Source organism: Suricata suricatta, chromosome 15 (genome assembly GCF_006229205.1).
Source record: "Suricata suricatta isolate VVHF042 chromosome 15, meerkat_22Aug2017_6uvM2_HiC, whole genome shotgun sequence".
NCBI classification, from domain to species: Eukaryota; Metazoa; Chordata; class Mammalia; order Carnivora; family Herpestidae; genus Suricata; species Suricata suricatta.
The window spans coordinates 36,531,521-36,544,020 of NC_043714.1; the positions used below are offsets into that span (position 1 = coordinate 36,531,521).

General features: G+C 42.1%; 1 protein-coding gene across 4 annotated transcripts in view; it reads right to left on the reverse strand.

Annotated features, from left to right (window-relative positions):
* RUNX1T1 (RUNX1 partner transcriptional co-repressor 1) overlaps positions 1–12,500 on the reverse strand; it is a 138,447-nt gene that overhangs the window by 35,975 nt on the left and 89,972 nt on the right. For all 4 annotated transcript variants that reach the window (XM_029923751.1, XM_029923754.1, XM_029923750.1 and 1 more), the window contains exons 5-6: positions 11,906–12,087; positions 484–734 (exon numbers count right to left, since the gene is read on the reverse strand). In XM_029923751.1, the coding sequence (XP_029779611.1) occupies positions 484–734; positions 11,906–12,087 (433 nt within the window). The remainder of the gene's footprint in view (positions 1–483; positions 735–11,905; positions 12,088–12,500) is intronic.

The following is a 12,500-nucleotide window of genomic DNA, read 5'->3' on the forward strand; positions in this document are numbered from 1 at the left end:
AGAGAGGGAGACACAGAATCCGAAGCAAGTTTCAGGCTCTGAGCTGTCAGCACAGAGCCTGACGTGGGGCTCGAACCCACGAACTGTGAGATCATGACCTGAGCCAAAGTTGACACTTAACTGACTGAGCCACCCAGGCACTCCTATTATTAATGTAGATGCCCCCTTCCACACACACACATACACACACACACACACACACACACACACACACACACACGAAAAAAAAAAGAGAGAGAGAGAGAGAGAAAAAGAAAAAAAAAAGCCTGCTGCCATGAAGACTGTAACTTTTTGAGAGAAAGTACAGCTGTTAAAGAACATATTAATACTAATCAAGTTTTCTCATAAAGGAGACAATATAAAGAAAGAAAGGAGAATTTTTACCCCATCACAGACTTCAAGCCTCATGTTCAGTTGAAAAGTAATGATGTGAGTCTTTAAGCATCCAATCCCGTAAGAAGTGAACAGATGCTTCAGTCTTACCCATAGGTCTGTTTCTGTCCCTGAGGTCCCTGTGGCTGGGGTGTCGATAGGAGTCCCTGTAGTGGTGGGCAATGGCCATATCATCCAAACGGTAATGCTGAGGTGGAGGTGGGGTGGGGTGAGGCAGGCCGTTGGGCTGGTAGGACAAGCCATTATTTGGACTGTACCGCTGGCCTGGGCTAATAGTGCATGGTCGCTTGCTTGGATGTTCTGAGTGCAAAGGCTCTCTGTCAAAGCCATTTTCTTTGGTTCTAAAGGGGGAAGAAAAGAGTTGCGTCATGTCACTCAGAAGCCAGCATAGTTCAGAAACTCACATTTGAACTTACAATATAAACAGAATACCTCTTTATTGGCCAGAAACTTTCTAAACTCTGCTTCCCAGAAGACCTATGGGAATTCACTGAAACCCATATAAGTAATCCCAAGACTGCACACATGAGAAAATGAGTCCATTCCTCATCAAATTAGCAACTATCTTTTCAGTTGAAGCTCATGTCGCTTGGTCACAAGAGGACACCCAAGTTCCCTCTAAGGTGAACACTTTCATTCAAAAATGAGTACCTGATTTCAAACAAATTATCCTAAAACTGAACTGTCTTTGGTGAAGATTCATCAAGGCAGAATGGCATCACTCTCTTGATGAATTCTTAAGGGGAGCCTATTATTTATCCAACTTGGCATCTGACTTTCATATCGGAACATCTAAGAGCTGTGTTGCTCCATACAATAGCTACATGCAGCTGTTTAAATTTAACTGTGAGCTAACGAAATTAAGTTTAAAATTCAGTCCTTCATTAGCAGTAGCCACATGGCGGGTACTCAATCACCACCTGTGGCACCGGTATTGGGCTGCAATGTCTGGGAGTCTGACACTGCCTTTGTCACCAAGATAACTCATCAGCAGTCATACACAGCTACCTGGAAGTAGCCCCCTGAGCGTGGAGGAAGCTTGCCCAGAGAGCTTATGGGACCTGTCATCAGGTCTCAGGGCAAGATAGGCACACCCTGACTGTACTTCATGATGTGATATGAAGAGCTTTGAACTTGGCTTTCAGAAGGAATACAGTCTACCAATGGGCCCTGATAAGTAATCACTGCTTCTAGAGTCTCAAACAGAAATAGGGCTAAAGAAATATTTGGGGGCTGAATATATCTCCATTCTCAGAGACCCACTCAATATATTCGGTAAGATAAGAAAGAACGACCTCCAACACTGACTGAAAGTACAGCTCCTACTTGTTTCCTTTGTATCTGGCTCTCCTCACAAGACCAGCACTCTGTCCTTAGACCAGTGATCATCCCTATTTTCCCTGGGAAATTTCCCCACAAGAATTCTACCAAGTCACAGTAGCTGTAGGTTTCCACATGTCTTTTTGATTTTAGGTTGGTAACAATAGCACAGAGCCCTTTTAAGACATTTTTTCTAGTTTCCTAGTGTCCAGAATACCCTGTCTGATGATACCAGAAGGATCTGTGTGGAAACTAACTCCACAACAGAGATACAGAGATTAGAGCAATAAGATCCTGCCGTGAACCATCCTGTATGTCCCTTTAGGGTAGAGCCTTGGTGACAATTTACGGACACCGGTTGGGAAGGATGGAGGAGTTAGAGACAGGAAGCCCAAGTACACAAAGAAATGAAACTCTGCAGGGTTTAATGTGAAATAAATACATGCCCACTACATGCTGAAGAAAGATGCACTGTTCTAGAGACAGGAGCCTGGGCAACATTGGAAATGACAGCCGGGCATGGTCCTCGTGAGAGTGGCAGCTGGAAGTCTTAATGCTGCTCCCATCAGAGTATGTGTCTGAAACACGCGGACTCCATACATACTGCTCATCGATATCAGACTAAATGCCCAATGAATCCCAGACATTACCTAAACGCACTGCTTTAAAGTAATGTTCAAAAGAAAGGGAATATTCTAGCTATCAGTTTATCTTCTCAGAATATATTTATATTGTTCTTATCTGTACTTTCATATCCTATACATTTGTGAATAATACACTTCAACATTCAATGCACATTACTGGCATAAATCAGCTGGAAAATACTGACGACTTTTAGTAGCTATGAATATAATGCTAACACAGCACCTACCTTACCGGCAGGGTGGTGTAGTGGAAAGAGCACTGGACTGGGGATCAAGAGACCTGAGATCTAGTCCTGGCTCTTCCACGACTAGCTGTGTGACCTTGGGCAAGCCACTTAACCTCTCTGGACCTCAGTTTGCTCATCTGTAAAATGAAAGGGTTGGACTAGATCAGTGGTTTTCAAACTGCCACCTGAGGTGCTGCTAAGGGATTCTGCAGGCAATGAGGAACATTTCCCCAAAAAATCAAGGTTTCAAGGGCCAGAGGAACCCCTTATTCTTATCCGTTTTACCAGCCAGGGTTCATCCTAAGGTTTCATTTTAAAGGAAAAAGTCTGCTGCTAATATCAAGTTTGAAAACCACTGGACTAGATGATTTCTGAGGTCCTTCCTAGTCTGAAAACTCTGCAATTCAATTATTCTATGTCAGTTATGTCATCAGGGTTATGATTGAAACACACAGGGCTAACGGTCCTCTGGCCCAACTGTGGCAATGTCCACCTCTTTAGCCAGCAGAGAACTTCTCTGTTCTGATGTGAATAATCTATAAATATCTGTACTTGTTTTGTGCAAAAATCACCAATATCCCCTAGACACCTTGTAGCAGCCCCTGTTGCATTTCTAAATACACAAATATCTCTGACTCAGCTACCAAACCACACAACTCACTGTTTTTGCCTCTCCTTATTCTCTTTGACACGACCAACACACAACACGGGAAGAATTCTTATAATTTTCCAAGTGGTTATTGGATATGTTATATACTTTAACCCTCAGATTAGCTGTATGATCAGTGCTATTACTTCGATGACCTATTGTTATGAAAAAAAAGAGGGTTTCCCCCACTCTAAAACAAGGATGTTAGCATCCTAAGGAGCAGGGCTAGGTCCTGAGTCTGTTCTATTATTTCTCTCAGATCCCTGCTGTCCTATCCTGGGTCCCAGGACTCTGCTAGCTATTGAAACAACGAAGCTCATCACCTCATGAAGCTAGCTATATTTTACCAGCAAAGCATTAAAACATTCACGGTTCATAGAAACAAAGCTATGAAGAGGTCTCTTTGGTGCTTCCACAAATCACCCGTGTCCAGTTACAAGGGCAACCTTATTCAAAGGATGTATGTCCAGAAAGGGAACTAAAACATCTTAAGTGCTATTTGTCGTCTTCTTAGAAATGCCTACAACTATCTCCACCTCATTTGCTTGAGCAAATTCCAAATTAGCCCTTTATACATTGCCCTTTCAAAGTGTATCAGGCTAAACTAACAAATTGTCCCATAGCTTTTCATTGCCCCACACCGGCATACTCTCCAAATAACTCAACTTCTAAGAATAGTGGGCCATTCAGGACTCAGCTATGTGACCTTGGGAAAGTTAACATTCTGGCTTCAGTTTCCTGCCCAATTAAATGGGACAAAAGAGAAACAATATGTGTTAAAACAAAACACAACAAAGTTTAAGAGATTACCTAATTTACATTTTACCCCATTTCAAGCTGCCCCCCCCACCCCAGCTCCTCAGTAATAGAGGCTGTGAACCACTTGAGAAAGAAAGTATTTCAAAAGTTATGATTGACTAGGGTGCACTGACAATCCCTATTTATGTAGAACAGTGTAACATTCAAGGAAATGAGGGAAAAGGAAAATTTATTATAAAATCATGACAATAAACAGAATGAGAGGACCAATCCCCTATGTGACTAGAACGGGCATGTTTTTAAAAAAAAAAAAAAAAAAAAAAAAGATTGTTTTTTTATGTGGGGGAAAATATCACTATAAATATTGTTCTAAGGAGATGCAAATCTGGACAGTGTAATAAGCCATAGAATGGCAAGGAAGAAACTATATTATAAATTCTAATCTTAGTGCTATTACAATAAAATAGCTGCGTTGGGTGCTCACCTGTTTGAGTTACTACAGGTATTTCAAATAGGACATGTCCACACAGACTTTACTTTCTCCGGTACTTCCTCTATGGGTCAATTTTGCCACCTTCTACGTAGTCACCCAGCCAGAACCCTGGGAGTCACGCTACAACTTTCCTCTCCAAATCACCTCCTGCCGAGGGTTTGACTCTCTGGCGTGGGTGCCTGTGCCCTGCTCCGGGACACCTCACCTTGGCCTGATCACACCACTGTCTCACTCAACCACCATCTCAGCCAGAGCCAGGGCTTGGATGCCAAGCAGATTCTCACAATCAAAACATATACATTTATTTTTCTGTTTCAGAAGTGCATACTTAAATCTCAGGAGGTAACAGTTCTATGTTTAAAAAGCCCAAAGACATTAATAACTTAAATACATCTTCCTTCCCTTTTCTAACATATGTGATTTGTTAAGGTTCCCAGAGACTAACGGGACACTGAACCCAAGTGGAGGGATATCATCCCTGACATCACATTTTCAGAAGACAAATCAGCCAAAGGTCTCTTCAGGAATTGTTAGGAACTCCGTAAGTTTAGATTAAAAAATTTTACATTAACACCTTTCCATTGGGGTTGAGCAATGTATCTGAAATAAAACATATTACATATTACCCTGCCTCCTTAACATGAAAATAAAACCTAATTCTTCATGACACCCTCGAGTGGTTTCCATGTTCTTGCTATCTCCCTGGAGGAAGTGGGATATGTAGATGGGGAGAAGAGAGAGCTGAATGACACAGGATGGTCACCAGACCATATGGACGGAAGTGCCTTCCGGCTCTCCATGGCTAACGCCAGCACCCAGGAGACAGCTTCCTGAACAGGATGCTAACACCTTCAGCAGTGAACGACATGCAGGTGGGCATTTGTCACTGCAGACAGACAATCACCACACCTGGATTTTCACACATTACTCGGCTTCACAGAGTCATGGGAGACTTCCCTCCATGTCTCCTAAAGCTTGCCACCTGCCCAGCCATTAGGGAACTTGTCGCTGGCTGTCCCCATGACTTTCCTGATTTCTGGCCACTGCAAGGTACTCACTTTCTCCTGCCCCTGATATCTCTCTGCAACGGTGCTTTCTTACTCTGTCATCTATAAATTCCTATTGGAGCCCTCCAGGTTTTTCTGGTCATGGCATTTTGTTCCTGGGCTACTCATGGCAATTTTCATCATTGTGAATGTTTCAGATATGCGTCTTTTAAAATGACAGAAAGCAAGAAAGTCATCAAGAAAGCAAGCAAGAAAGATTCTTGAGGGAGAGACCATTTGGTATACTGCTGAAAATGACTGCATAAAGTTTAACTTTATTTCTTTGTTCAAGTCGTGCTGGTGGCATTGTTGTTGTTATGTGTGTTGTGTGCATGTGGTGCTTTGCTTTGTTTTGGTTAGACATCTAGTACGTGTAATGCACCATCCTAAGCTTTAGTGGGAATACAAAGATGACCAAGACACAATTCATGACCACCCAGTACCCTCCTCCTAAGATCATCATTTAGTCCTAGACTTACTCTTTTTGGAAGTGTGCTGGCAAGAAATCTTTACCATAAACACAATTTCACCAGAGATATAAGGCTTCTATACGTTCATGCAGGACCTGAATTTGGGAGGTGGGATAAAAACAATACAAAAGGGAACTGGGATACGAGGAGGAGTAAAGACCACTCCACAGTGACACTCAAAGGAGCAGAGGTGATGGAAGTGGCTTCAGATTTTGGTGCTGCTAATTGCTGGAACTTAGAAAGCTTAATCCTCTTTGGTTTTGTCCACAAAATGAGAATGACTGTCTCAGAGCTACCAAGAAGACTATCTGAAAAACTCCGAGCACAGAGCCCAGCACACTTGACGTTCAATAGTTTAATGAAATCACTTTGTGCTCAAGGCGGGACATTCAGTGGCTGGTGGTATACGAACCTGAGTTATAAGATCATGAGTGTTTGAGTCAGAGAGGTAAGGATCAGAATCCCATCAGTGCCTCTGACAAGCCAGTGACCTCAGGCCCATTGGCCAGCCTGCCTCTACACAGCAGGACTGTCAGAGAGTAAATGCCATACAGAAGTCCCCCCTCTCTGAGGTTTCCCAGCTCCTCATGGTCAACAGCAGTCCTGAAGCCGATGACCTTCCTTCTCACGAGTCATCTGAAGGCCTATCATAGCCTGATCATGTCACTTCATCTCATCTCGTGGGCATTCTCTCTTCTCACATCATCACAAGAAGGGGGAGTATAGCACAATAAGATATTTTGAGACCAGGTTCATTTAACTTTTATTACAGCATATTGTTATAACTGTTCTATATTATTACTGTTGTTGCTAATCTCTTACTGTGCCTAACTTATAAATTCAATTTTATCATAGGTATGTACATAGAGGAAAAAACATAGTATACAGAGGATTTGGTACTATCTGTGGTCTTAGGCATCCACTGGGGGGCATCTTGAAACATACACCCCAAGGATAGTGGGGGGCTAATATGCCAGTTACTTAGCATGAGGCCTGGCATATCTTAAGTGCTCAGTAAAATAGTAACCATTTTTTTAAGTTTATTTTTGAGACAGAGAGAAGGAGAGAGATTGAGCTTGTGAGTAGGGGAGGGGCAGAGAGAGAGTGTGAGAGAGAATCCCAAGCAGGCTCCACACTGCCAGTGCAGAGCTGGCATGGGGCTAGATGCCACAAACCATGAGATCACGACCTAAACTAAAACCAAGAGTTGGATGCTTAACGAACTAAGCCACCCAGACACCCCAAATAGTAACCATTTTTAATAGTTTGATTGGGAAGCCTTCATTCAAATAGTATATACTTAGCCTGGGAAGGACAAGTAGAATGATGGCATATAAGAACCAAGGAACAGAGCAGAAACGACTGGTCAGAACACAGACTAAGGCGTGAAGAGTATTCAGCAGGGCTAGACCCTAGGAGAGCAGCAAGAAATAAGGCTGGCAAGTTCAGGTTGGCGTGGAGAGACCAAAATGTCCTTACAGCCATGCAAGTCTTCTTATCATGTAAATGCAAATTACTCCAAATTCACTAGAAACCTTCACAATTGACCTGATTTTATATATATATATATATATATATATATATATATAAAATCATTACTACAGGAATGATTACTCATGTCATGCAACTGAAATCTGCGTAAAAGATGCAACACAAAACAAGAATGCATGAATTTAGCATAAATTTCCTACATTTTGTCATGGACAACTGAATGCAGCAGACAATATTACTTTAATTCTTATTTGCATCATCAGTGACTCCTATAACTCCCTGAAAGTGTATCTGCCTTTTCTTTCTAGAAAGACAAGCATATGGAAACCTCACTTACTCTACAGAAATGGAAAAATGGGCCTTGTAGGTTCAGCTGGTGTGTACTGTGATGACAAATCTTAACTTTCAACCAACAGGGTTTCAAAATGACTGCCTTCTGACCCTCCAAGCTTCAGCATTTTTTAACTTACTCATTAAGTCAGGAAACCTGGCTGGCTGTGGGTCCTCTGTCATTAAAGAGATTTATAAACCCCCAGAATATTATACTATCACATTTACTCACTTGGGCAATTACACAACAGAAATAAATGAGGGAGAGTAAGTGGGGGGGAGCCCAATCCCTCACTGAGCTTATTCACACTGCACGTTAAACATAATTTGTACAACCGCAAGACTTCACGTATATAAATATGCTGGTTTTGCCACTAAGGAGCTTCGTGACTTTAGGCAAGATCTTTGGGCCTTCGTTTACTCAAGTGTATAGAGAAAGGGCTGGCCTGGTAGATCCAAAAGATGCATCCCAGCTGACAAGCTACAGAACTCTAAAGGTCAAGTAGGTCTTTTAGAAAATAATATTTAATTATTGAGGGAGGAGGAAATACATGATAATGCAACTATGAAGCTTATGTAACAGAGTCTAGATGTGTTAAGGTGAGAACAATTTATAGCATAGTTAAATTAAAATGCTTATTTGGAAGAAGAGGATTAATATTTAACATTGATCATTTGAAATAGTCAGGGGTGGAGGTGGATATAGTGTTACCCAACAAACCCAAAGATCAGTCACTTTGATTTCTCAAGCAAGCAAGAGTCTCTGAGCCAGAAGATCGGCATGAACAGGTGTGAACTCCATATTAAAGACAGATTATGACCAAAACCTACAATATCAAAGCTGTAAGAAAAGAAAGGTAGCAATGATAATTAACATTACGCAGGTTTTTTTCACCCTAAACATTTTTATTCATTTTGCAGTCTCGAAGGAATGCAGCCTTGTCTAATTGTTCTTTCCCTCCTCACCCCATATGAAAGCGTGAGTGCCTTCATGACTATTACGGTGAGAAGTTTTAAAGACTTCCCTTCTAGTCTCAATTCTGAAAGTGGTCACTGTGTTTAATCAGCGCAAGGAAGGTTCCTACCCACTGCATCAGCTTCCTCGCTCACAGAATGACAAAATAAAGGTCTACTGTAACCAATCAACTTTTAAATTGTCAACAGAGAGTAGAAAGAAGAATTTTCTATTCACTTTCCTTAGGATTTTAAATAACAGCATGAGTTTAAAATGAAAACTGTCTTTCTACACGGGGTCGTACACTCTTCTACCACAGACCTACAAATTCAGTACCGTTGTTCAGAAAATTCACCCTGGAGATCCTTTAAAAAGGATGTTGAATGGATCTCACTGTTTTTTACAGGGAAAAAAAAAACATTTCATAAATTTCCCCAGAGGGTTCATTTCTCTGTAAATAACAATAATGTTTAAAAAAAAAAAAAAGAAAAAAAACACAACCAGTGGCAATCCTATTTAAGGAAGAGAAGAAAGTTAAATTTGCCAAAACCCATCCCTGAAATACATGATGACTGTTTAGTGGATTAAATCTGCAATCGTCACGGAATTTGAGCCCCCAAAGTTGTAAACAAAATATAGAGCGTGCTTTTGTTCGTGACATGTCATGAACAAATTACCAAAATGTGTTTTCTCCTCAGGTGTCAGTTTTTCCCTCTTTTAGTGACTGATGGTTCCCAGTGTTATTACAGAAACAGATTGATCTTTTTAATGAGCCAGTTTAATAGACTCCAAAATCTCACCGTGGCTGCTCATCCATGGAGGACCATATGCACCAACAAAACATTCAGTAAAACAAAAAAAGCTCTGCTGTCAGACAGCTCCATACTCTATAAAATTTCATATAGTCGATCTGGATATACAGATAAATAACCAGAGAAGAGGAAAATGCATATGCAAACAAGATGCAGAAAATATATGCAAAAAAATACTGTAGAGACCCATATTTTCTTGGCTCTGATCATATTCCCACAAGATACAAATGTATTTACACAACATGTTCTCATTTCCCATCCTCCCAACTCTAAGGAACTCCATTTGCCATCCTTCCATTAAAACACACACTTCGGGGTTCCACTTGAGAAAGAATGTTCCAGGCAAAGAGCGATGGTGTGAATTCTGACTCCAGCAACTCTCTGTGAATAACCGAAAGGAGAATAAGCCTAGAGGCTCTTTAAAGAAAGTTCTACCTGATCGAATGCAAACACGCATGCACCTATCCCTGCAGATCACCAAAGTAAAAATGCTTATAAATAGTTTCCATATCAGTGTTAGCGCCCTGTTCAAGGCTCACCTCAGCATCACCCAGGAAAAGTCTGCAGGCACAGCACCTTCAAATAGAAAACACTGGGAAAGAAAACCAGTGAGGCGATGGCTGGGAATATAGAGGGCAGGAAACTGTTCTGCCTGTTAGCAGTTGAAGATTCTAGGACAGATTGTGTCCACCTCCAATTTTGCTCTACAGGATTATCTTTACCTTTATCACAACCATCTAAACCTTTCCCTGGTATCCTAGCGTCCTCTGCAATAAATGTTTCTTCCCAGTTGTCCACCTACTCTCCCCCTAACTCTTTTATATTATCCTAGAAAAATGGAGCTAGAACATCTCCATACCTGCCCACAGTACCGATTTCCTGCAGGGTAAATGGGTTAGAATCAGACAGTAAGGTGCATGTGGATCATCTATTGTCGGGCTGTTTCTTGGTTTTCAGTATCACGTGGACGCACCACTCAGACACCTGGATTAAGCAGCTGCCTTTAAAAGCTAAAGTGCCAAATGCTTCAATACAGGACTGAGGAAATACGGCTCGTGAAAGCGAGAAGGCAGCACTGTGGGCAGGTCATGTTCGGAGGGGGGTCTACGGCATGTCAAAAGTAAACTAATGTTTAACCTTTTGCTTCAGGATTTTAAACTACTAAAAGGTCTTACGTCAAGAGGAGAAAAACTCCAGAGACTGTAGCATAAAAACTGCTTAACGGAGGATTATGTAATAACTGTATGTAAACGGGCTGGCTTTTAATAACATTCTGATTTGCAAAGCAGCTAATACATTTCAGGATAGCTAAGTCGGTCACAGATAGATGTCTCTGAGTAGCTCCAAGGATCCTAAGCTTCTATGAATCTGGAACATAATTGTGCCAGAATGTTAACTCTCTCAAAAGCTGTCACATTCATGCCTGATGAAATGCAGAAAGAAGGAATGGATAAGTAGAGAAAGGAAATAAGTCATGTGACAAATACATTTCTGGATACAGTTTCATTTTATAATGCAGTTCCATATTTTGACAAATACTATGCAAGATGCTGCTCCTAAGACTTCATACTCCAATATTAGAAAATAGTTACATATGATGAGGTACTCAAGAAAATTACTTTAACAGGAACAGGAGAAATATCATGTATATGCCCTAGTCAACAACCACCCTGTAGGGCTGAATGGAGAAGGGGCTTTGTTTTACAGTTCTGAGAATTCTCAGTAATGAGAGCAGAGTGTCTGATGGAATGAATAGTGGCTGAAAAAGTGTTCGGCGGAAAATGTCATCTATTAATTCTATTACTTAATGCTTATCTTCACTCAGTTCATCTAGCTTCTCAGAAGTTTTCTCTTAACTCATCTAAACCCCAAATTAAACAGCTCTTGCATTTGTGTCTATTGAGCAATGCATAAAAGCCAGCTTTCAAAACCACCATGTTCTGAGAAAACTCGGAACAGCAGATTTCCTAACACTGAAGGGTACAATATGTGGTCGGGTCGAATTATTTAATAAAAGAGAATCTTAATCTTCAATGTATGTCTAAGAACCATAAGTGGCACCTAGGATGTCTGAATCTTATTCATCTTTACTTCTTCCTTTAGTGAAGATTAAGCTGCCCCAAAGCCTAGGTGACACAGGCCAGGGAGTCACCACCACCCAGTAACATCCCAGGCCAGCGCTAGCTCAGCAACGGCCCCTCTAGCTTGGTGCTGGCTCTGCAAGAGGACAGCAGTTGAGAAGTGACACAAAACGGTGTTCCTACCACAGATGGGAGGAAAAGGCCACGGTTAGTCTGGGGTCCTCCGCCCTCTCACCTGTCTGGAGTTCGCCTCTTCCCGTTTTCGTTCACATCGAGAAGCAGCTCTGAGGAGTCAACAGGTGAGGTGGTGCTGGCATCCAGAAGCAGCTGTTCATGCTGGGCGAGGTACTGGGCAGGGTTCTGTTTGGCCAGCCTTGCGCAGTGGAGGAGCTCGCGCTGCAGCAGGGGCAAGTTGGCCTGTGGGAGCATGACAGGAGTGAGAGGGGGGACCGGCGGGCCCCATAGAACCAGTGGACCTGGTCCGCTTTCCCAACACTGGCGGAGCACATGGCCCAGCTCAGCGCCTGCACCGGTGTCGCCCTAGATGTGAGGTGTCCGACCTCTGTGAGCCACCTCCCCCTGGACAACCAGGAGAGTGGCTCCTGTTCACTTTTAGAGACCCTTCATACTCAAACATAATGGGACTAAAAACTCCGCAGGATAGCAGATTCCGGCTCCAGCAGTGAGCAACTCCTATTTCCACAGGGAAGAAGGAAGGTACAAGAAATACAAATACGGTTCAGTTAACCTCGGGGTGAGCTCCCTAACACGTCCCAAACTATCTAGTGACTTACTTAGGTAAAACAGGTTAAACCCGTAAACTATCTCTG